At 39.5% G+C, this 26,622-nt stretch overlaps 1 protein-coding gene across 2 annotated transcripts in view; it reads right to left on the reverse strand.

Moving 5' to 3' along the window:
* Positions 1-26,622, reverse strand: part of Frmpd4 (FERM and PDZ domain containing 4) — a 565,205-nt gene that overhangs the window by 90,712 nt on the left and 447,871 nt on the right. For both annotated transcript variants that reach the window (XM_005411379.2, XM_013508190.1), the window contains exons 3-4: positions 19,553-19,713; positions 14,785-14,887 (exon numbers count right to left, since the gene is read on the reverse strand). In XM_005411379.2, the coding sequence (XP_005411436.1) occupies positions 14,785-14,887; positions 19,553-19,713 (264 nt within the window). The remainder of the gene's footprint in view (positions 1-14,784; positions 14,888-19,552; positions 19,714-26,622) is intronic.

A 26,622-nucleotide genomic window follows, 5' to 3' on the forward strand; every position in this document is an offset into this window, starting at 1 on the left:
ACCTATCAGGAGCACCTACTCTGGAATCTCTACAATTGATGACCCCAAGGATTCAGCAATTTGCCCATGATCATTAAGCCATGGTGATGAAGCTGATGCTAACCTGATGAAGACAACAATAATTTCAATTTATTCAGAGTTGATTATGTGCTCACACTTTACTAAGAGCTTTATTTATTGTGGTTAATCTAATTCTTATAATAACTTTGTAAATTAGGGCTTCACTTTATAGGTGAAGAAACTAAAGATTATGTAAGTTAAGTTCTTTGCCCAATGTCACACACAGTTAATTCACTACAGAGGTAGGATCTGAATTCAGATTTTTCTGGCTTCTACACCACATGTCTTTTCACTGGGTAGCAAGATGATATTTTGAAATAGTCACAAAAAGTTCTCCTTCCATTCCCATATCCCTCGTATTTTTGCTCTTCTTGGTCATCTGTATTTCTGTACCCATTTGATCATTCAGACCAAGTACTGCTTCAGGACACTGTTGATACAGGAATAAGTAAAAACAAAATAAAATAAATAAACAAGTAACCACCTAGGTTCTAGAAATTGAGGGTAAATGTAGAAAAGATATTCTATAAATCAAAGTAAATTTACTCTTCCTCGTAAAAGGGACTAGTCTAAGGGTGGGGGAAATAGGATGACTCTTAAAGCAAGCAGAAACACCAGATTTGTGGGTACCCACCAGACTGAAGGCATAGTCCCTATCTTTTTGGAAGCTGAATATCCAGAAACAGCTAATTGGGGACCTTCAGAGAGCACGTGGAATGAAAGAGTATTCGCAACCTGTGTCTTCTTTCCTGTCAGCCCTGAGAAGATGACAAGCTCCTGGAGGGAATTAGTCCCAGAGGTTATTCTATGTCTCAGTGTGGCTCAGGAGTGATGAATGCATGCAAAATGACAAAGAAGTAGCTAAGGAAGTATTGACAGTAGTGAGCAAGGGATGTACACTGAATCCCTGTCTATGTAAATGATCAAAGGCACATCAAATGGGCACAAAGGTATCTCAGAAAATGATGGTGAGATGGATGATGCTATTGAGGAACAGATATATACTATGCCCAGTGCCTCCTTCCATTAAACCAAACCCTCTAAATACAGATACAACGTGAAGAAAAGTGGGATCAACTGACAGTACCTTGGAAAGAGGATTCAAAATAAGCATTGGATTTTTGCAGATAACAGATAAATAAACACACACTTCTTACACATTGGAATAAATAGCCTGAAGTTCTTGCCTACTGCATCCACATACCGTGCTACCTGTAAAATTGGCCTCTGGATTTGAATTTCTGAGACCCTTATATTACAAACATCTCTTAGAAATGAGGCTTACACACTGGTTGTAGGCATGTTCTGACCTTCACCTTTTCAACTACCTAGAGATAGGGCAGGGAATTATTGGTAAATCTGCAGTTCCAAAGGACTAACAAAGCATAACTTAGATCTGATAACTATCTTCTCCCATTTTTCTTAATATAAATAAAACATAAAGACATTCAGTAATGTCAAACATATGAGATCACTGAAAACATGCCCTACTTTAAATTTGTTCTGATTCTTCTTCAAATTTCATCACTCATTTTCCACACATGAGTTACATAAAAGCTTCTACAATGATGGAACAATTTAATGAGTGAGTGGGAGGTGGCCATTAACAAAATCTAAGGACATTAAAATAATATGGGTGAAGCCATTTTTAATTAATTTTCATTCTTTTGTGTCATTATAACTTTTATGAACTATGAACTCAATTCTCTTTTTCTATTTTACCCTTATTGGAATGTTTTCTAACACTTTCCATTTTCTGAAATGGCTGAACTCTTTCTTCCCAGGTTCTGTAATTTGCAATTGTCAGAAAACATGTATACTGCAAGTGCATATTAGATGAGACCACATTTGTAGTGTCAGCATACCACAAGGCTGTTTCTTTTGTGTTTTATCAAAATTATTTGCTGGTTTTACTATAATATATGTACCATACATCACCATGCATATTTCATGGGTTGGATGTTCAGGAGATGTTCCTCACTTTGTTATTTTGCTAAGCAGCACCACGATATACCTAAGTCCAGCTGAAATTAGGTAGGAAGGTGACCTTCTTCATGTATTCTGCTGCAGATTCAGCAGTCCATTTGTGAGTCCATTTGCTTTATGAAATTCACTGGAACGTGATATGATTTGACTTTTCATTACAATCCTGATTGGAAAATACTGATAGAAAGACAGATGTGCCAAGATTTAATGTTTAGATGGATCCCTTCTAAAAGTTCTTTTTGTCCTTACTAACTTTACCAATCTCCCACTTACTGCAACTAGCAGCTACTCTTGAGCAGTCTCTGTTAAAATCAAGCACTGCTTGGAAAACTTGGGGTAGGAGATGTGCTTTCTACAGACAAGCCTAAAATGGAGAATGTCCATGAATCTTGTGAGATAAGATCCAGGTTCTAGAGCACAGGTACAGCTCTACTATTTGGTAGGCTCACAATGTAAGGAGGATTTAATACATTAGTCAGTCAAGCATGGCCACCTTTGGAATATGAGGGCCCCATAGTTTATGATGGCTCTCTTCCCCTCCTGCTCCACACTTCCCTCCTGGCTCTGACCAGGAGCAAGTGCTTCAATCTCTCTGAGCCTCAGAGTTCACACGACAATGTGTATAGAATAAATGGTACTTGCTCACAGGACTGTTGCAAGGAAAATGTATGATGAATAGGTAAAGAGTCTTCACTAAGGAGCAGATTGGGCTTCAGTCCACTACCTACCAGCTGTGGGATCGTGGGCATGTTTTTTAACTTACCCATGCCTCAGTTTCTCCATTTGCAAGTTAGATATAACCAGTGTACTCAGTCACCATCACAAGCACTCAATGAGTTAATATACAAACGTACTTCAGACAAGAGTGCAACATATTTGTGTTAGGTAGTTAGGTAGTTCTGATGCTAAAATACGACAGTGCTTAGCAGCAGCTTTATTATATAATAAGGCCTTATAATACATATTACCTCTCAGTGTCGCTGTTAGTTGGGATGCCATTAACATGTTTCTTTCTCAGATGTTAAAAATTATCTTTAAAAGTTACACACAAAGTTTTCACATTGATTATGGCAGTTATTTGGTCAATTTTAAAATTTCTTTTGTAGGGAGGTACTTATTCCCAGAAGAGAAGAGTCCTCCTTTTAAACATTCTTATAAGAATAATTTTCAGCCTTAAAGCAAAACCTGGGTAGAGGGTTTTATATATATACACATATATATTTATTACTCAAGTAAAAATATCATTAAAATTAATGTTTATGTCTTTTGTGAACAAAAAATGGGATGAGTACTTTATCGATGACTTTCCCCAGCTTTATTGAGGTCTAATTAACAAAAATTACACATATTTGAATGATAGAGTTTAATGATATATGTATACATTGTGAAATGATCATCTCAATAAAGTTAGTTAACACATATTCACCTGATTTGTGTGTGTGTGTGTGTGTGTGTGTGTGTGTGTGGTAACAATAAGATTATTCTCTTAGTAAGTCTTAAGGTATAGTACAATATAATTATCTACTCCTATACCTCCTATGCATTTTAGTCCATTTTTTAGTCCTATATGAGAGTATAACAGATTGGTCAATTTATAATGAACAGAAATTTATTGGTTATGATACTGGAAGCTGGAAAGTTCAGAATGAAGGGGAGAGCTTCTGGTAAGGATTTTCTTACTATTATTCCACTGTATGAGGAGGAACAGCAAGGAAGTCCAAGGAAGAAAATACCTCCCCCTTCAATCTCCAGCCATTTCATAAGGGTTCCAATCCCATCCAGGAGGGCTCTGCCCTCAGAACTTAATTACTTCTCAAAGGCCTTACTTCTTAATATTATCTACTTGGGAATTAGGTTTTAACCTATAAATATTTGAGTGGATAAACACATTCAAATCACAGCATTCTGCCTCTGCCCCCATTCCTTTTTCAGTTCTGTTTATGTTTGCTTTACATATTTAGGTGCTCCAATGTTGAGTGCACATATATTTACATTTGGTATAGCTCCTTGATGAACTGACCCTTTTATCATTACATAGGGATTTTCTCTGCTTCTTGTGAGACATTTTGACTAAGAGTCTATTTTGCTTGATGTAAGTACAGCCACTCCTGCTTTCTTCTGTTTTCATTTGCATGGAATATCTTTTATCCATTCTTTGACTTTCAGCCTGTGTGAGTCCATGCAGCTGAAATGAGATTCTTGTAGGCAGTATATGGTTGGATTTTATTTTTCTTATCCATTAAACTACTGTGTCTTTTGATTGAAGAATTTATACTATTTGCACTTAAAGTAATTACTGATTCTAGTGAATTCCTGTTACCATTCTGTTCATTGTTTTCAGAGTGCTTTATAGCTCCATTTCCCTTTCTTCTTCTCTTACTGTCTTCTATTTCAGTTGTTGATTTTTTGGACATTATGCCTTGATTCTTTCCAGTTTATCTTTTCTGTGTTTCCTAAGAACCTTGTCTTTGTGGTTACTGTGAGGCCTATATTAAACACGTTACAGATATAAAAGTCTGTTTAAAGCTGATGACAAGTTGACTTCAGTCACATGCAAAAAAATCTACATTTTTACTTCTCCTTATATTCCCAATTTTATGCTATTGATATCATACTCCACAACTTTTTATATTGTGTGTGCATTACCAAATTATTATAACTATATTCATTTAATATCTTTATGTTTTTGTTTTAAAATATTTTGCCTTTTACATTTTATAATTAAAAGTGTTTTGTATACCACAATCACTGCATTAAAGTAGTCTAAATTTCAATTTAACTATATATTTACCTTTACTAGTGAAGTTTCTACTTTAACACATTTTATGAGCTCAGCAGTCTTTCATTTCAACTAGAAAAACTTCCTTTAACATTTCTTATTGGGAGGTCTAGTGGCAATAAACTCTCTTAATTTTTGTTTGGGAATATCTTTATCTCTCTGTAATTTCTGAAGAACAGCTTTTCTAGATATGGAATTCCTGGTGTACATTTTTTCTTTCAGCACTTTCAACAGATCTTCAACTTCCTCCTGGCCTTCAAATTTACTAATGAGCAAACCACTGATAACCTTATGAAAGTACCAGTGTGTGTGATGACTCATTTTTCTCTTTCTGATTTCAGAATTCTTTGTGTTTGCTTTTGACAGTTTGATTATAATGTGTCTTTAGGTAGTGTTCCTTGAATTGACCTTGCTTAGAGTCCTTTATGTTTCATGAATCTGGAACTCAGTATCTCTCCCCAGGGCAACCCACTTTAGAGGGCCCCCTTCTGTCTCAGGCAAAAGCTATCTTTCCCTCAATAAATATTTCCTACTCTTAAAAATATCCCTACCCAAATTTAGGAAATTTCTACCTATTATTTCTTTAGGCTTTCTTCCCTTGTCTCTTCCTCATCTCCTTCTAAATACTCCCATAATACATATATTTGTTCAGTTGATCATGTTCTATAGGTCCCATATGCTTTCTTTACTTATTTTATTCTCTTTTTGCTCTGATGACTCCCTAATTTCAAAGGGCCTTCTTCAAATTCACTGACTCTTCCTTATGATTGAACCTGGTGTTGAACTTTCTATTGAATTCTTCAATTCTGTTATTGTATTATTCAGATCCAGGATTTCTGTTTAATTCTTTTTAATAAAACAACTCCACTATACTTCTATTCCAGTTTAAACATTTTTAAAGTTGATTTAGTTATTTTGTCCTGAATTCATTTAGTTTTTTGTGCTTTTTTGCATTGTGATGAGCTTCTTTGAGATCGTTACTTTGAATTACTTTTCATGCAGCTTATAGATCTCCATTTCTTTGGGTTGGTTCTTAGAATATTATTGCTTTCCTTTGGTGCTAGGTGTTTGCCTGTTTTTATATGACCCATGTATACTTAGGTTTGTGTTTGAATCTGAAGGAGGAAACACTTCTTCCGTTCTTTAGAGACTGGTTTAGCAAAACCTTCTTCTGTTGGTTTCTCATGCTAATAGGGTTGCTATCTGGGATTGTAGTCAAGTGGGTTTGGAGCTGGGTCATGTCACTACTGCTGGATCTGCAGTCTGATCCATGGTTGGCAGGCTGTGACCAGGACCTTGAGGGAGTGTGTATGTCTTCTGGTCCCTGGGAGGATTTGACTTCTAAGATGTTGGTTGATTGAGTTGGTACTTGAAATGGGCCCATTTTTGAGTACATAATTGGGTTACTGATGATGATCCAATTATTAGCTGTTCAGATAGATATGACTCTCAAAAGATCCATGGTAAGGTTCTTTCTGGGTCATTTACTGTGTCCCTGGGTAAGCAGAACGGGCCCCAGAGCATACTGAGAGAGGTTGGAGCTGAGTCACAGGACTATCTCAGAATTCATAGCAGATACTGAGCTTTGTAGGGCTCCCTCTAGTGGCATGGACAAGCATATAACTTAGTGGACCCCTGGGTAGGCAGGAGTGCTTCTAGACCATGGACAAGTATGGCTGGAATCAAGTTGCCGAGCTGCTTCAGGATGTGAAGTTGGACAGAGGCATACTTGCCTGCTTCCAGGGGACACAGATGAACCTACTTTCCCTTTTATCCTTGGGTAAGCAGAACCACTCCAGCTCTGAGCATCTGGAGCTACGTTATAATGCCACTTTAAGATCCACATTTAGAGCTGGTAGGCCTACCTTGAAGGGCCACAGATAGATGTGCCTCCCAGAAATCCCTGAGTACACAGGATTATCCCCATACTGAGGTGCAGAGGAGGCTAGAACAGAGTCATAGGGTGGTCCCAAGATTTATGGGATAGAGTTCACCAAACCTATGGGCCTGTCCCATAGCAGGGACCTAGCCAGGCAGGACTGCTCCCAGATTGCCTGAGAGAAGTCACTTCAGGGTCGTAACCTGGAACTGAGGTAGGTACACCTGGTGCACAAAGAGAAATAGGTGTGACTCTTCCTTGGTCTGCTGAAAGATGCTGCTGGTGGTAGGATTACGGCCAAATAGATAGGACTGTAGCAAAGCCTATAGGATAACAACTATTTCTGGGTCTGTACCAGGGATCATGAATCTACCACCTGGGCATAGGTGGCTCTGCTTTTTCAAAAATCATCTTCATTGGTCTTGGCCTCCATCACAGTTTTGCAACCTCCTACCTGAATTGTTGCTATTGAGGATACAAGCAGAGAACCTCTTATTCTTTCAACTGGCTAACATTATCCTCTGATCTTTATTCTTATTTCCTACTACAATTATTTTCTTATTAGAAAATCCTACCACTCCCTGGAATAGCTCTTCAAACCCAGGGAGTTAATACAGATGTGGTGACATTTGTGACAGATGTGGACATCCTTTTGTAGCTAAATGGCCATAGCTATAACAGTGCTTATCGACCAGATAAGTAGGAATAATCAAGTCAGGTAGTGAAATAAGGTAGATTGAGGGATAGTTAGTTGCTCTATTACACAGGATGATATGAGAGAGCATTAGTATCTAGTTTCATCTCTTTTATGGGATGGGAGATGCTCCACTTCCATTGGTGTGTTGGAAAGGTCAGGACTGAGTTGTTTATGTGCTTGGCCTTTCAGTGTTAACTTCCAGTAGTGAGCATGAGAGAGGAAGAAAGCATTTTCAAAGTCTGCTGCTAGGTCTCTACAACTGGGACTGGCTTCAGGGGAAATATTCTCATATATGTAGAACCTTGTATACATGTGCATGATTCTAAATGCAAGTGGAATTCCATAGTATCTACTATATGCTTAAATGGATCTCCAATCTGAAAAGGCGGGTGTATCCAGTCTAATATGAACTAGTATATTTGTATTGCTGCCTTGCTGGACATAATTTTGAGGTAATGGTTTAGGGCTACCACCTAGGCAATACATTTTCTATATTTGCAGGTTGGAAAATGAGTGTTCCTCAGAAGAGCTTGGGCTTACAAGAAAAGGAAAGATCTATTTTACAATTCTTTTCCCATGTAAACCTGCTCTTCCACTCAGTGTTGACAGCTACCCTTTACCACCATAACTACTTTCCTTAACCTTTCCATCCATATCCACCAATCTTTTCTTCCAAATACTACCCTCTCCACCAGCCTTGCACAGTCATATTGTACAATAAATCAGAAATATCCTCTAAGAGGGCAGAAATCACGTTTTGTGTGTACACATAGTGTCTTACATGATCTACATATTTAATGTATAATAACTATTTGTTGAAGTCCACTGAATTTAATTAGGTTGGCTAGCCTTGCGGGAATGAGACATGATTCATAATGTTTCTGTAAGCAATTATACTTCATACTTAAAAAAAATAAAGTGTGGGAGGTTATTTTTAAATTAATTTGTCTAATTGTGAAAAGCCAAAGAAAATCATCCTTGGATACTTTTAAAGGATATAGTAAGGTGCCAGAGCATGGATTCTTCAAAGATTTTTCTCATAAACCCTTATAAAGTATGAGTTAGAATTATCAACTTAGAAAACTACAAAATGAATGGAACTTATCCCATTTTAGTGCAGCAATTATAGTTCTTCTGGAGACCGCATGAAAAAATCTAAATGTGGTTACTATAGCAGTAAATTGGCCTCTAAGAAGCTTTAATTTTCTCAAGAAAAATAATAAATTTCTACAATACAGCAACGAAATAATAAGGAAAATAATCCACAAGAAACACAAATGTATCTGGAAACCAAAGAAATGATCCCATGAGAAAATATTGCAATGGGGAAAGAAAGAACAAAACAAGATTAAATCATTTAGGCAAGCAAATGGATGCCAATTTTCAAAAAGAGAATTTTACAGTGTTATTAAAATGGTGAGTGTTTTTCTGAATTTCCTTAGTGGCTAAGAAAATGGGATATTTTATTAAACAGAGGGGGAATTTATCTTGTGTAAGATACAGACGTTAAAGTGCATAATGGCTGAGGAGCCCAGTAAAAAGGGGATTATTTTACAACAGCTAAATTTTTAGGTCAGTACAGATTATGGCAGACAGATGACTAAACTTACAGGAACAAACAGGAAAGTTTTCTAATGCATGATTATTTTCATTAGTGAAAAATACATTATGTCATATTGTTGACCTAGAAAGTTTGAAAACATTGGTTAACATTGTACTTAGTTTGTTTGGTTAAAAGAAAGTACCTTGCTAGCTTTTATAAAGATAAATTTATTACCCTGGATTAAAAGGGGACATGTTTTAAGAGTACATCCTTAACATTTCAATAGTATCCAGAATCTCTACTTTTTACCAATAGAAAAATTCTATAAAAATGACAATTTCTCAATGTGTTCAATGTGGAGGCTTGTCTGTCTTAAGGACAACTTTAATTGAAGCATTGTTCACAGTGGTTAGACTGTAAGTGCTCCAAAGGCTAGGATTTGCCTCACTGATCCCTGCATAGCCAGTGCCTTGCTCCTTGCCCTATATAAAGGGTAGGTATTGTTGTACACAACAATTTTTGATAAAGAAATAAAGTAAAATTAATGTTTTCTGAGGTGTGGATTCACCACCTGATATTCAGATTTGCACAACTTAGAGCTAAAGGAGAATTTGGAAGGACCCATGTGCATCTGTAGTTTTCAAAGAGCATTCTTCAAAGCCTACTTAACAAATTTTTACTAAGTACCTCTTATGAGCGCAGCATTGTGCTGGGTTATAGCAGGAATGGCACAGACTCTCTCCATGAGACTCTCTCGTCTCACGGAACTTGGAATTCAGGTCACCTGATTCTACAACATCGAGCTACAGTGCTGATGTAAATATGTGTCTTTGCCACTTATCTCTGAGACCCTAAGACTACATTCTAGAGTGAGCTTAAAACAAGTAGGATCCCCCCCCAGGACTGTCTAAGAGGAGGCACAATCTTCTCTGCTACTTTCATCTCCCACCTAACCCTCTTCCTTCTCCTTCCTAAGTCTTTATTAGAAGACTTGGAAAGGATGGGAGAATGAACCATTGCATTTTCAGGACAGTGATGTGGTCATAGTTTACTTCTTCCTCTCTGGGGAAAGATCAAGTGGATATCTTAAAAAGTGGCTGGTCTAGCTGCTGCTTTATCCAGGAGAGCTGATCAGGAAAACTATCAGCAAGAAAGTGAAAGAGCTGAAGCCAGAACTCCCATGGATGGTAATGTGCAGTGGGCTGACTCTCTGAGTGCCCTTGCTTTCTGCCACCAAAAATCTATATACAAGCTTCACAAGGTAGCCAGCACATAGGTATATAACATGAAGTGCATCTGCAGCCAATGCTAGTCAGAGGAACAACACAGTCTGCCAGGAGAGGGCACTCACAGTGGGAAGTAAAGCAGGAAGACCTCAATTCTATTTCTTCACTCAAGCTCCACCCCAGAGGGGCTGGACGTATGGAAGGAAAAAGGAGCTTCATGTACCTCAAGTACTGCATTGTGTTTCTCAGCTTTCTAGCACCGGGAATAATACCTGAGAAAATCAATTTCATGTAGGAAAGATTAACTTTGGCTCAAAGTTTCAAAGGTTTCATTCCACAGTTGCTTGACCCCATTGCTTTAGGGTGATGGTATCAGAGCATCATGGCAGGAGTGCATAGTGGAAAGGGTCTGTTTACCTCATAGAATTTGGGAAGCGGAGAGAGAGGAAAAGGCCACGTTTTCAGTATTCCTTTCTCAGGCATAATGCCAGTGACCTAACTTCCTTCCACTAGATCCCACCCCCTAAAAGTTCCAACATCTCCTAGTAGTACCATAGACGAGTGATTAAACATTTTGCATATGGGGGATATTTAAGATCAAAATCACAACACTCATGATGTTTAAAAACGAGTTGAAGAAGGTAGTATAATGATCTAAATCCCACCACTACTCTGCATTCCTCAGGTTGAGCCTGACCTGTACATTAAAGAGAGAGGAGAAAATGGAACTTAAATGGAATGAAGTTGGAGGTACAAACTGGACTTTAGCAAATGAAAGTGCCTATGGGTTCTGCCCAAGATGATGTTAACGGACAGGGAAGGAAGGTCTAACAGCTCATGGTTGAAGGTAGTGATAGTAGAAAAATAGAGATATTTTATATTGCTGTTTCCCAAGAAGCACACCGAAGAATAGATTGCTGGATGGGAAAACTGAGGGAGGGGAAAATTGAGGGTGACCTTCAGATGTCTGTCTTGGATTATGGTTCTCCAAGCAAAGCCACCATGCAGTGTAACAGTGTGGTAATCTGTAGCAAAGGTAAATTTCAGATTCCTTGAAGATAAGGACTACGTCTTGGTCATCATGGACTCTCCTGTGTCTTTTCAATGCTTTGTTTTCACTAGTGTGTTGAAGTGAAGAAGGCGGACATATGGGTGGGCAGTTGATAGCTTCATGATGGGAAAACATATATTTTTTTGTATGTTGTACATTGCATGTTTAGACCAAGCACAAAGAAGAAAGCATCAAGGTTAGAGCAAGAGAACTGATCTAAATATCTCATACTTCTACCAGTTAAAGACTCTTACAGGTTAAGATGCTCTTTTTCTTCCTTTTCATGTTATCCCTTTGCTTGTTCCTCCTGGCATAGAAGACTGAAAGCCTTGGCTGCCCCCCTGTTAAGCCCATTTTGTCCAGTTCCAAGCAGGTTGCTTTCTTGTAATTCTGTCCAGTGACCTGACTTTTCATCAAGAAGAAGAAAGGAAAGAAAGAAAGAAGAAGAAAGCAGATAGAAGCAAGAGGCGAATCTTGCCCACCTGCTCCTGAGGAAACCAGCCATGTGCTTGTATGATTTTCCCCACCGAGGTCCCCTCACCTACTTCTTCTCCCTTTTCATTATTCATGTCACATTTAATATCAAAAAAGTGTATAAGCAGAGGACAGTTTCCATACACCTTTATCACAGGATCAACACATCGTCTCAAATAGCAGGTTTAGGGAATAGCCAAAGAAAAGGTAGAAAGCACACTTATTTAATTTCAATCCATTTAAAACATCACCATCTCTGTGTCAAGCACATGAAATTCTCACAGCAATCATAATTACTTTAGAAGAGAAAGCCTCTGAGTACATTACTTGGGGCTTCAGCCTAAATGTGACTTGGCTGAAGGAACAACAAACCAATTAGATTATTTCATAGAAGTTGGCCGGTTTTTTTTTCTGCAGAGAGCCTGACAGCATCACAGCCTTGGTGCACCACAAGGCCTGGGCTCAACTCCACTGTTACAAGGAGAAAGCGCTCTTAGATAATATGTAAGTGGTGGGTGTAGCTGTTTTCCAGTAAAACTATATTTATGGACTGCAAAATTTGAATTTCACATTATTTTCAGGTGTCAAAAATACTATTTTTTCAACCTTTTAAAAATGGTAAAATCCTTTCTAGTTCATGGACTTTGCAAAAACATGTGACAGCTAAATGCTGCTTCCAGCTTCTCTTTTAAATGGTTCATTTATTCCATTACACACAGAGTCTCATCGGAGGTGCCTTGTTTTTAGAGATGCCATTTTCTTCCCTGATGCATTAAAACAGAAGGAAAAAGTCTTTTTTCTAAAGAAAAACTTTCTAAATGCCCCAGGTAAGATTGTTAAGAAATGATCACACTTTGAGATAACTTTTTCTCTATCTCTGTCCTACAGCAGGCAATTCAGTCCCAGCTAACCCAAACACAGATATATTATTTCTTTTATCATTCTTCAAGCACAGAAATCAATGGAACTCATCACAGAGGCATGTGCCTAAGGTAAAACAAAATGTGACTTCTGCCGTTAGGGCCAAATATGGCACCCCAGGATGCAAGCCAAGGTAAGGCTGAGAGCTGGCCTGGCTGAGGTCTGTCCCTGCTGACACTCACACATGTCTCAAGGTAGAAGGGATCCCAAGTGATAACACTGAAGCTACTTCCCAAAGTCTGCAGATATAGACTCTCTCTATTCTTGCTTTCCCGGCCCACAGAAAGCTTTGAGCCTTTGCCAGGTCTCATTCCTGATGCAGGGCAAATAGGACACAAGTCTCGTTGCCTGCTCCTGTGGAAGAGGGTTCTTCGACGATGTGGATGCCCGATGAAGAAAGTTCCAACCTTTCCAGCCAGCTGTGGGAATGCTCCTAAAATACCTTAGATCAGGTAATTTAGTAATAATAGAAATTTATTTCTCACAGGCTGGGAGACTTAGAAGTACCAATACACCTGGAGTCTGGTGACGGCTCCATTTCACACAGAGAGCATTCTCACACAACAAAAGGAGCGAAGCAGCTCACTTTGACTTCTTTGATAAGAGCACTAGTCCCATGACTCAGGGCTCTACCTCATGATGTAATCATTTTCCTAGTGGTCCCACCTGCTAATACTATGGCAATAAGTTTTACGTTCTAAAATATAAATTTTGGGGCAGGACATACTAACATTCAGAGTGTAGTAGTGCCCAACCATCCTGGGACTGGAGGAGTATTCCTGGAACACAGCTTGTTCCAGTGTTAAAATTGGGGTGCTTTGTCATCTTGAATGCGAGGCCCCTTTTTTTTCTATTATACTGTCTTCTTACCCTTCTCCACATCCTTTCAAGGGCACCTGACCATCCATGACTTCTTTATGCAGCAGAAGCCAAGCTAGGTTTCAGAAAGAAACTTTCTGCAGAAGACCCTAAAAACATTCCACTTAATGTTTTTCCCAAAGGAGAGAAGTACCTTTTTATTAGAGCAAGCATAAATGTTAGAAGATCCTCTTCTCAATTTCAAGTGTTCTTACACCTTCAACTTCTACTTCAGTCTTGTTTGAGATCAGTTTGTAAAAGACAAATGCTGTACCTCTTTGTCCCTCTAACATCCTCCTAGTACAAGTGGATCTGTCCTTATCATAGGTCTAGCTTTAATTTAGATCACTTCTAAAGACTTCTTTTGCCCTAAATTCACTGAGAAACTCCAGTGGGCTTTTAAAAGGATGCTTGATATATATCACGGAAAAGAGGAAAAAGAGAAGTTCTTTATTTCTATAAAGCAGAGGTCACAATCTGCATCTAAATCCAGCCCACAGCTGTCTCACACACACACACACACACACACACACACACACACACACACTTTTTGAAAAAATAATTGAGCTAACATTTACTTTGGAGAGGATTTCACATTAACATCTAGATTTCTGGCTTTACCTGAAATACTAGAACATCTAGAGATGTTAGACATATACTCTGTAAAGCCACAGCTTGGATGCCTCCAGAGCAGTTGTTGACCAATATATTTTAAGTCACACACAGTATATTTTGGGTGCACAATTGAGAATGTGATAGGACAGACTACTTACACCCACAGTAAAACTAAACCAATAAACCAAGCCCCTGTCCTGGCTCCAACCTAATAATCCTTTGCCTCCTTTGATGATTTCAAAATTCAGTAATGAATCACTCAGTCAAGTATGAAAAATTCAGTGAACTGTATGTTTATGTATCCATGAGATTATGTACATAAAGTTACTCATCACTTAATGCTGAATTCAGGCATTGCATTTTCATCTCCCTGATTATGGAAAATCACTATGTTAGTAATTCTAGAAGGAAGAAAAAAACATGCAACCTTTGGATATAGCAATGGAAACAGGAATGATGACAATTTTAAGCTGAAGCACATGGATCCTTAATGTTAACAGAGTGGACAATTAAGCAATGTGTTTATGGAACATGTGTTTTTATATTAGAGTTCAGTGTCAGCAGTGTTTTCAATTATTAAAATACATAGGCTGGTGTCTCTGCCCTAAATTGGCCCACATGAAGCTCTTCCTGTAGCCGATGAGCTGTTCAGCAGCCTTTGAGATGGGTGGGGCACAGAAGAATGAGTCACCTACCTGACCAGGTCGATGACCCGCTCCCTGGGTGCAGCACTGACTGGCTCATCATTGATCATTACAATCTGATCTCCTGGGATCAGTTTGCCTTCCGAGGGGCCACCTGAAAACAAAAAAAGTGAAGATCATTGGCTGCTCGCCCAAACCCTCCTCTCCCTGCCTGACTCGAGACCAATGGTGCTACCAGACAGACAAAAACCCAACCACAACTACATGTCCTTCCCACAAGACTGAGGCCCAGGCTGCTCTCTGACCAATTAAATCAGAATCGTTGAGAGTAGGACTTCGGCATTCACATTTCTCTAAAATGTCTTGGGCAAGACCGGGACTCAGGTTAGTAGTCCTTTCCACCCTGTGAGTCACCTGTGGACCCTGTTACTGAACAAGGGTGCAGGGGGAGGTGATGTACTGCTCACAAGCTCCTAGTGCTGATGCTGTAGGCAAAAGACCATGCCCTGAATGGCTAGGCTTCTAAAATGGGGTAGATGGATAGCCAGTTAGCTGTGTTAATGTCCTGTGCCAAAGCTGCAACAACCTGGGCCCAGTTGGATCCATACAAAATCCCATTTACTTGCTCATTACAAGCAGAGAGACTGCACACTGTGGGAAATCATAAGGCATCTCAATCAGAGGGTGTTCAAAAGGACCTATTACATGACTTGGTCTTGTGTTACGTACTGTCAGAATGCTTGCAAGGAAGTCAGGGCGTCCATGGGTTAGATGCTAACTAAAAGTGGGAATAATTTTATCATAAGAATCTTAATAATTGGGAAATGAAGGAGGCAGAGCTAGGTAAGATATCAGTTGAGACAAAGAAGCAGTCGTCCCTTATATGGCAGAGGGGCATGGCAGGTCATACTCCTGGTTTGGAGTGTGCTAGGATGTTTGTTTGTGTCTGTGCTCACTTGAGATTACTGAACAGTCTTATTTTGTCATGATCCATCACAGTCACAGAGCGGCCCTATCTACCCGTGATACTTAGTGAAATTGTTTGTGTTCACAGAACAGCCAGACCTATCTCTGGATGTTAGGGGCTGTTTCATTCTCCCTGTTGGTTTTCCAGTGAGGGAATGCAAAACTAATGTTTGTTAAGCAGTTGTTGTGTGCCAGGCATCAGGCAAAATGCTGTGCCTGTCAGTTTCTCCGAATACTGCAATTCTTTCCATGTAATGAGATCACTGAGGCTAGCATCAGTGAAAGAACTGGCATCGAGATAGGACTGGTTCTCAGCCTACAACTGTGGATGCCTCCAAGTTCAGAAGGGCCAACGTCTCTTTTGAACTTGTTCTCACTATTCAAAGTCTCATCAATGCCAGGTCTTCTGACACGTAAACTGAAAGCCGCGTCTGTGTAAGATACACCTCTATATTTGAACAAATCCCAAAATCAGTTACTTGGATTATTCGCACATGTCTAGACAGATGCAATGACCTCCCAAATATTGATACGGTACTATGTGGTAATATATTTTTAACTATATTTGCAGAGGTCTGGCAATTGGTGACAGGTACAGCCGAAACGTTACCTTTCAAATAATATCACTATTACTGTTTTGTAATTGAAATGAATACTCCATGCCCAGAACAAGAAACTGATATTCATTCAGTTGTTCTCCACCCACCCAGACACTTAGCATATGTGTCACTCAAGCTGGAGCATAAATTTGTCTTCTTCCTGGGGAGTAAGACAGTAGGAAAACCTTAACATGTACCCGTATCAGTGGTAGAAAATATTCATTTCACAGTTTTGGGAACTGAAATTCAGTGTTTGCACACATAAGGAGTTCAGGAAAATCATTTGAGAAACTATTGGATTATGTGTAAGCAGTCAGTGCAATTCAGTCAAACAAATGGCTAGACATCAAATGCTGGGCAAGCACCGAAAAGTTTTCAAAGTAGCCCTCTGGAGAATAGATATTAACCATTCTGAGCAGAAAACCACTTCAGATCAATAGGACATTATTTCATGTGACCTACACTTTTCGATCAAATGGAAGTATTCTTATTTAGCCAAGCAAGTTGAATCAAGAATTCTGAAAGAAGCAACACAGAATCTCTTCCAAACTATGAAAAAGTGGCACCCTTCTGAGAACTGTCTCAGGCCTTTGCTCCGAAGACTGGGTTGTCTCATATAGAAAATCTGGTTACACTACTAATATCTCTTGGGACTAGAGGAGAGTGGTTTTTACGATAGACATAGTATATTTCATCATAATTTTCATTCATAAAATGAGAGAAACTGGTGTTCTTTGACCTCTTTTTGCCTTTTCCTTTACCCTCTCCTCAAAATTAATAGTAGATGTTAGTGTGGTTGAAGCTAAGGAGAGTTGCAGGCAAGGAAGGTGGGAGGCTGTGGGAATAATGAGGCACTGCAAGAAAGTGAAAAACAAGACTGGGTTCTCCAGTCAGCTCCTAGGAGGACACATACCTTAGAGAACCTCATAACCAGAGCTGTTATACTACCCAATATCATAAATCAGCAGAGAAAACATGTTCCCCCTGAGAACAATGTATTGTGTATATACATCCATAATGCATTATATAGATATGCATGTGTGGAGACAGAATTATGTCTGATATACATATTCTGTTGGTGTACATGAATAACGGTTGTCTCTTGTAGTAGGAGTTCAGGTGATTTTTAAAACTTTCTTCTCCTACTATATATATTGTTTATATTTTTGGACAAAGCACATACACTATTTTATTATAATACAAAGCAACACATCTACTTTGAGAATGAAATTCTCATTTGTGTCAAGTTCAACAATCACACACCGAGAACTAAAACGTGATCTACATACAATGAAGTAAAGAGTCTGGCAGACAGAATAAGTTTTGTGGTGAGACAGTGGTAGGAGGGAACAATACTTTCTCAGTACAAATCTAAAGTGGTTGATTATATTTGTGGTGCCTGCTTGGAGCACATTATATCAAAATAATGAAAAATGAAAAATAAAAAATAAAATCAATTTTAAACATGTACACCAGTTCACTAGTTGACTTGTTTTCCATAATTGACAAATCTAACTGATCAAATATCTGAGAATTCAATAACAATAAACAACATTATGGGATGGTAAGTACTGCTATATATATGACACTCTTATTACACCCTCTCCATAGCCCTTCAAGCTGGGTACTACTTCGACTCCCCCTATGTAGATGAAAAAGAGAAATCACGTTGAACTGAAAAGCCAGAGACCCAGAGAAGTTAATAGACATAAGAAGGGGCAGAGGCAAGACTCAACTTGGGCATTCTGACACCAGAATCTGTGCCCTTAAGAGCAGTACTTTACTACTGGATTCTGTTATGGATTTACAAAACCCTAGAGAGCAACAATACTGAATAATATTTTCTTTTCATGTTTTAGTTATCGGTGTGTGATTGTTGAACTTGACACAAATGAGAATTTCGTTCTCAATAATATTTTGTCTAAAAATAAGTCCAGTATGAGTGTATTACAATAAGTACCTAAACCCCTACAATAACTAAATCATAAAAGTACATTTTTTCTGGAAAGGCAAAGCAAGACCAAATTTGGCACAAAATTAGGCAAGCATATCAGACTCTATCATACTCAACTATGTTGATGGTGGAACAGCTGCGTACTCTAAGATGAATGGCTGAGATAAAATTGAGTATCATACCTTAGGATATAAGGGATTTGACGTGTATTACATCAGACAGCATTTGCTATATAGCAAACCACCCCAAAACTCAGAAAGGTGTTTAATAATCTTTTTTTCTAACGCTTGTGGGTTTTTAAGACAACCACAAGCTGGCTGATTGAGGCCAGACTCAGCTGGGCACTTGTGTTTCAAACTGTAGATCATGCTGCACTTAACTCCAAGCTGCCATCTTGCTAGGTCTCTAGTGATCAACCTGGGGCTCAGGCTGAAGACGGAGCAGCCACCAACGGAAACCTCTCTTCTTATGGCCCTGGCAGTAGCTCAAGACACAAGTTCAACTGCATGAGCTCATCCCAAGGTTTTGTTAATGCCATCTTTTTGCTAATATGCCATTGGCCAAAGTCAGTCACCTATTTCACTCCAACAGCATTGGGGTAGGGAAATATATCTTGCTTCCAGTGGGAAGGAGTGGAGTATATATCTTTCAATTAATTCAACTACTCCAATGACTAAATTGTACTAGAATTTAAACACTGCTTTCTGCATTCCGTTTTATAACAAAGGAATTCACCACATGTTTTACCCATAAAGCACACTGTCAACCTTTTAGCATCTGTAATGTTAAGAACTAGGCCATTTCTGTGGCTACAAATGATGTATCCATATTTTCTCTGTGTGTGTGTATATATATATATATATATATATATATATATATACACACACACACACGATAGTTAAAATAATTATACTACTAATTGCCAGTAGCTCATTGAAAGGAAAAGTATATGTCTATATTCTTTGATCAGTTTTTCATGGCCGTATTTCATAATATGAGCAATTACTTTGAAGATAACACTGCACAATGTACTAAGCATTGTTACTCTCCTACAATCTTGTTTTTAAATTTTACAGCATTGTTTTTATTGTTTGTTTTTCTTTTCTTTAAAATAAACAAAATTAAAGCAAACTTAGTTGGAGGAGACTGTTCTATTCCTCTGATGTTCTGACTCCACCCCAATATTGGGAAAACTCAGTTAGGCCTCACAGCATGGACACTTATGAAAGTGAACAATAGTCATTCTGGTAGGGTATGGCAGCTGGCCCCAGAACACCAAACGGTGGGGTTGGATCCTTACCTGGTGTTACTGAGCGGACGACCACCGGCTTCTCACTTCCCGCCACAAAGCCAAATCCCAGTACAGGGTCCCTCCTCATTTCCACCTTCCGAGGAGCAGGAGGGATGATTTGGCAGCTTTCTAACCGAGGGTCATCAAATGGGATCGCCTGTGTCACGTGACTGTGGGAAAAGTAAATACAAGAGAAAGGGGGCATCAATGTATGTATTAGGCATCGGCGTGGCAATCACATGCTCTCCACTGACATCTAATGTCTCTCTACTAGAGAGTGAGAATGCTATAGAGAGATCTCCAGTCATGCTACTTTCAAGGCTTCCTTATTCCTCGGAAATTCTTGGCACGCTTCTTTAGGCCTTTGCACTGGCTGTTCCCCCAACCTGGAATGCGTTTTTGTCTTGCAGATTTCTACACAGCTCACCCTTTCCTCTCTCAGGCCTTCGCTCACATATCATTCTGATTCCTTATGCCTCCAACCCACTTTCCTCTCTTCTATATTTTTAGCCAGATCCCTAACCTCCTGCTAATCTCCTGCTAATGTGATGCAGAACACACTTACTTTTATGGTTTTGCTCTCTACACTAGAACTTATTATACTCCATGAGGGCAAGGAACTTAGTTTCATTCATGGATTCATCTCAGGCACTGTGACCATTAATCCTGATATGTCAGTCTGATTGGATTAAGAAACAACCAGCTGCTGTGTAAAAAACATGGCGCTGTGTAAGTCTGGGTGGGTCATGGAGGCTTGACCTTGAGGACGATATAAGGTTTATCACCCAGTCCTCTCTGGTACTGTTCTACTCTGCTTCCTGGCTGCCATGAACCAAGCAGCTTTGCTCCACCACCACATTGTTTCTGACTTGGAGCCAGCTGATTATGGGATGGGTTCCCCCAAATCATGAGCTAAATTAAACCTTTTTGCCCTGTAAGTTGTGGGTATTGGGTACTGTGTCCCAGCAACAAGAAAGCTAACGGATACAGGTCCCTGGAATAATATCTGACACATAGGAGAGTCTCAATTAGTAACTCAATTAAGTAGAGAAAAATAGTTCTTCCTGGAAAATTATTGAGTGATTACTGACACACTGAGAAACAGTGTCAGAGGGATATGGACATTTGATAGTTAATATCCATGCCTTCTGCCCTCAGAGTAATTGAGGTATCGTAGATTATTTTTGTGGTGACATGTCATCCTGATGCTAAATACATCTACCTTTCCAAAGAAGTTGAGAATTTGGCTTGGAGCATGTACTTTCTGGAAAGAGTTTTGAATCATTTAAACGAATTTTTTCATTAATACCCTAACTTCTGAAGTCTTATCAGTAATCTAAACTTGATAATTGTATAGCATTCAGAACTTTTCACTATTTCTTTGTTTGTTTGTTTGTTTTGGTTTTGTGAGACAGGATCCCACAATGTAGTCCAGGCTGGACTCCGTGATCCTCCTGTCTCAACATTCTGAGTGCTGGGTCAAAATGTTTTCGATTCAAGAAAACATCACTGAGAATATGGAATCAGAGTAAGTATTATTATCTGCATTTTGCCAATAGAGAAACAGAGATAAAAATCATGACTCATTGTCACTCAGGAGCCATGGCAGATACACCAAAGAATTGGGTCAAAGGCCAATTCCCATGATTCTGATAACATCTTCACACGTGCACATTATTCAAGGCAGCTTCCTTTGGGGGAAGGGTTATTAGTTTGAACAGTAGATATCTCCTTAAGGTAATGTAAGCTAAGATTATTTCAATGGCATGGGCTTAATTCAGTTTTTTCTTTCTAATCTTCTTCAATAAGTAAAAGAATATCATTTTCAAATACCTTGGATGATGCTACTCCACAGGCCATCTGGACAATATATTGCTCAAATTTAATAAAGAAAGACAGGGAAGAAGGAATCCTGTTGTCCTTCTGTATAATTAATAAAAGTTAAGTAAGATCAGTGAAAATCCTCTAGGACCTGTCCTTTACTTATACATCACTGTCTAGGAAAATAAAAGTTTAAAAGCCCTTTAAAGGGAACGGAAGTATCCTCAATTTAGCTGCTTTTGACCTGGAATGCTAGGAAAGAGAAAGTGATCATTTGTGTACCACATGCTAACACTCATCTGTTACCTTTTTTATCTTTAAAAACTTTTCCATGATGGAAGATATTTGACCCCCATATAGCACCTGTTTGCAAATGCCATGATAGGAAAGTAACTGGGCTGAGGTCACACTCTTCTCAGGTATAAGCCATGTATGACTCACACCGGGACTATGTATTTTAAGTGTCTATACAAGGCCAGTTGCATAACTTGCAAGAAAATTGCAAATCAAAAAGGTAGACCCCTTATTCAGGCATGATTCAGAATGTTTCCAGACTGAAGAGCACTAACCCAGCCCAGAGACCATTGTGATTACACAGGTTACATGCCCAGGAAGCTGGCCCTGGTATTGTGTGCTACTCCCGATGTCCCACCATGACTCTAGAAAATCCAGGCTCAAAGTGGCATGGTGGTGTTACAGGGATCAAAGGGGTAGGGCTGCTTTATGTAAAGTTGTAGGTATCTGTCTGGACCCAGAGATTAGACATGACTCCCATGGTGGGGACATGCTTGGGACAGATGAAGAGAGGTCAGCAAAAGATCACATGGACAGGCCTGGGAGCTGGAGAACAGAATTCAAGAACCCGAGTAAAGCAGCAAAGCTAAAGCAGAGTAGTAAGCCTTGGTGTCCAGGGCTGAAGCTTCAGGATGGCAGGAAGGAACTGAAAGACAGGGAAGTTGCTGGGGAGCAGGTCATAAGGAGGAGCTCTGATTCTCCCGCAGGGCGTCCCACTGGGTAGGAACTTGACCTCCTGGCACCGAATCCTCTCAGCACTAAAACAGGCATGGCTGGGCATGCCTGAGGGAGAGTGGGGTCCCTTAGGTATGGTAGACACTACTGGGTTCTCTTATCTTTCGTGTCAGAAAGAACCATCTCAGCGTATGTCATTCTTCGGCTGCATCTAGAAAAGATCCTGGATTTTCTCCTTTGGTGGAAGAAAGGAAGAAAAAATAGAAAGGGAGGGAGGGAGAGAGAAAGAAAGGAAGGGGAGGAGGAGAAGCCACACTCTTGGAGCCTGACTCTGATTTCTGAGTCTTCACCATAATCCATAGCATACATATGGACAAAGAAGGTCAAGTTTGTTGCAGCTAAATGACTTGCTAATAGTTATATGTTGTAGAACCGAGTCTGGCTTAAGTCTCAGTTCCAAGAATGGGGATGGATTAGGCAAGACTTTTCCTCCCTCTGCTGCTAGTTGTGAAAGCTTTCAGGAGTGATTTCTAAACTTTGGCATGTATTAGGACCACCCGGGGAGCATGAATGTATCTGGATGCTCAAGTTTTACCCCATACCAATAATATTAGAATGTCTGGGGATGGAAACCAGGATCAATTTTTAAATGATCTCCAGGTGATTCCAATGTGCAGCAAGGTTTGACAAGCATTCACCTGCCCAGGAAAGGCAGGTTACAATATACCTTCTAGACAACAGGAAAAGAAAAGAAGACACGAGTGATTTCCCCAATTATCTCCTGAAACATCCATTGCCAATGAGAGTATTTAAAATATCTGTTGTTTGATTATCCTCTTCCTACTCATGATGAAGTAATAGTAGCTAATGCTTCAATGCATCATTCATTCAATAACTATCACATTATTCTAAGGTAATAATGTGACTTGACATTTACTAAATGCATTGTTTGTTCTAAATGCCTTCCACATGTTAATTCACGTGGCCCAAAACAACCCCATAATGCACTCCTTCATTCACTTAGTTAATTTATTAAACACCCACTGCATTCTCTGTTATGCGAATACAAGAGGAAAAAAACTGACAAAAAATGAAGCATTTACAATAATGTTGACAGAGAATAAACTAATCAATTAGCAAAATATATGCTATATGGGGTGTTGTAAATAGTAAGGAGACTGTTAATGCAGGCAGAGAAGGAGGCCAGAGAGTTTCAGAGTGAGGGGCTTGAGGAGCACTTGCCACAGAAACCACGGGATGCCAAGGGCCTGAGGCACAGCCATGTGCCTGGTGAGAGTACGCAGGAGGCCAGTTGGGTATGTAGGGTTTGAAGGCAGAGAGGGAAGGAGTAAAGGAGTGATGTCCATGGGAGCAGATCATGGAGGATCTTGGCAGGATCTTGGCCTGTTTTTCTTTTCTTTTTTTTTGTTTGTTTGTTTTTCCAGTACTGGGAATCGAACTCACGACCTTGCGCTTGCCAGGCAGGTGCTGTGCCACTGGGCTGTATCCCCAGCCCTTGGCCTTTTTTTCATTCTTGTTTTTATTTGTATGTATTTGTGGTGCACCGTGAATACAGGGCAGTTGGTATGTGTACATGACACATCTTATTTTTTTAACTTCCCCATTCTCCTCCCTCATCCCAACATCTCTTGGTCCCCTTCCCCTTTGCAAAAGATCTGTATCCCTGTTTCCTATTCTCTTTTTCAATTTAAATTTATTTATACTTTGAGTTTCTCATGTAAGAAAAGCCATAGGATACATAAGCATTCATGTCTGTCTAATTCCCTTAACATTATGGATTCAAGGCGCACCCATTTTTCCTAAAAATGATTCAAATTGATCCTTCTTTATAGCAGAGTAAACACAGCCTTTCTCTGACTGAGACAGAAAGCCCCTGGAAGGTTCTGAATGGGGATGATGTTATCCAGCTGCTGTACTGAGAAAGAGAAGAGGGGACACTGGCAGAAGCAGGGAGAACGTTTCAGGGCCAGACTGCATCATTGCTGACAAAAGGTCGTGATGGCTTGGACCAGGGTGAGAGGGAAACAGGAGGCAGAAACTGTTGGCCTTTTAGTAGTTTGGAGCCCATTCTGACCGAGCAGGGGCAGGACTCCTGCTTTGGAACCTCTACTCTGTACACATTTCCTCTCAGTGATGACGGACCTACGAGGACATTGCCTGATGTACCCGCACTAAGGGGATATTGTCTCTTCTGAGAGGTGTTGCTTCCTGATCTGCTCCAGAAACAAATGACCAGATACAGGTAACCATGAGAACTGATGTGGTTGTTTGTGTTTGGAGTGACACTTCGGAAGCAGATTGCCTGGATTCCAGGCTTAGCTCCACCACTTCCTAGAGGTATGACCCACACAAATTGCTTCATTAGTCTATGCCTCAATTTCCCCATCTGGAAAATGATGTAATGACTGTAACAATCTCACATGATTCTTGTAAAAAAAATGATTAAATAGATGTAATAAATTCAGCAAATGACACATAGTAAGCACTCAAAAATAATTTCCTGTGATTTTCATCTTTGGAGGAATCAATAAATAGGAAGGAATCAATTTCTGACATTATGAACAAACTCATTCAATCTTAAGATATGAAAACAAATTCAGCATTTCAAATACCCATGGTCCAATTCTCTTGGTAAAACGCCTCACAAATCCTAGGTAAGCTCTGAGGCTTTCAATTCAAAAAATCCTATCAAATGCAATGACACAATAAATACAAACATGATTTGATATACACAAGGGTATGCTGTACCAGAACAAAAGAATCAAAGAGGGAAGAATAAAAGCCAGGCTCTCTAGTGACTGAATTACTGTTAATAAGTTTTCCTTGGCCGTATTTCTCAGCTACTCAATGACCATTGAGTACAGGGCTGCGAAGTTAGCCTGAGTCATGGGGGAAAATGAGAGGAAATAATTATGTCCAATGATGAGAGCAGAAGCAAGCATAAGCACTTTCATGTCAGATATTGCCATTCTCTGTCAGTAGAGCCGGGCACTGGGCTGTAACAGTTCAACCTTGTTTCTGCACCCAAACAAGGCTAGAAACATAACCAAACTTGTGTGTAGTCCTGCTTGTTCTAGCATTTTCATTGCTGCTAACAACTTTTTGAGTCTTTGTCTTCCTTGCACATTGAGGATAACTTTCAAAGGCATTATCATGTGTTTGCCCAACAGGTTGTTTTCAGAGTTAATTATCTAAAAATTCATTAACCTCTCTTTTTTTTCCAGTATGAATGGGTCCATATTGAAGTGTTCACCCACAAAAGATCATTTTGTTCTTTGTACTAAGGCAAGCACTTTTGGGCCCTATCCTTGTAATATTTTTATAAGGATGTTAGAATCCTTCATAATGAGCTGAAAAGGCAACATCTTTTAGCAGCTGAATATGCTTCAGTGAATTCTGATGCTGAGACTAGAAGAATAAAACTAATGTTCTGCAAACACCTTTATGCTCTGCCCCTAAACTTCTGCAACAAACACGGATGTAGAGACCAGATTCTATGGCCTGAAAATACAGAAGAGATCAACTGAGGTGGAAAATGTGTCTACCAAGATTAATTCAACAATCATCTTATTTTGGACAGACTTGATTTCTCAGGGAATGCAGGTAATTGTGCTGCCTCACTCCTCCTAATAAAAAGAAAGAGCTTTTCATGAATGCTTGCAGACTTTCTTCCTCAGCAGAAATAAGTGGTTGATATACCCAGTTTAAAACAAAGAACTACTTTGAGTATAAAAAAGCACACTATAAGAAAAACTAAAGTGGATCCTGTTTTAAATACACTCATCAGAGTTAGCAAGTTCCTTTTTGGGATATGTGCTGAGTGGGAAGATTCTAGAAGGGAAGACCAAATTTAGAAGCATTTACCTTTGGTGTGAAAGTGCAGGAGTCTGAGAAGATGGTGGTAGGTGAGCCACCTGCGTGATAAAGAATGGAACAAAAAGGAATATGGATAGAAATATGTACCGGAGCTCTGCCTGAGAAGGTCACTGTCAGTGCTGCCACTCAAGGATGTCCAGAGGTGACGATTACATGATGGAATCAAGGGTCAATATACTCATTCTAGGTGGATGTGGTGGCACAAGCCTGTAATTTGAGCACTCATGGAGGCTGAGGCGGTAGGATCACAAGTTGAGTCCCAGCCTGAGTAATTTAACAACTCAGTAAGAGTCTATCTGAAAATTAGGGGCTGGGGATTTAGCTCAGCTGCAAAAGCGCCTTCCTGGCAAGTGCAAGGTCGTGAGTTCGGTTCCCGGTACCGGAGAAAAAAA

The sequence above is a fragment of the Chinchilla lanigera genome, unplaced genomic scaffold (assembly GCF_000276665.1).
Source record: "Chinchilla lanigera isolate Chin_1 unplaced genomic scaffold, ChiLan1.0 scaffold00143, whole genome shotgun sequence".
NCBI classification, from domain to species: Eukaryota; Metazoa; Chordata; class Mammalia; order Rodentia; family Chinchillidae; genus Chinchilla; species Chinchilla lanigera.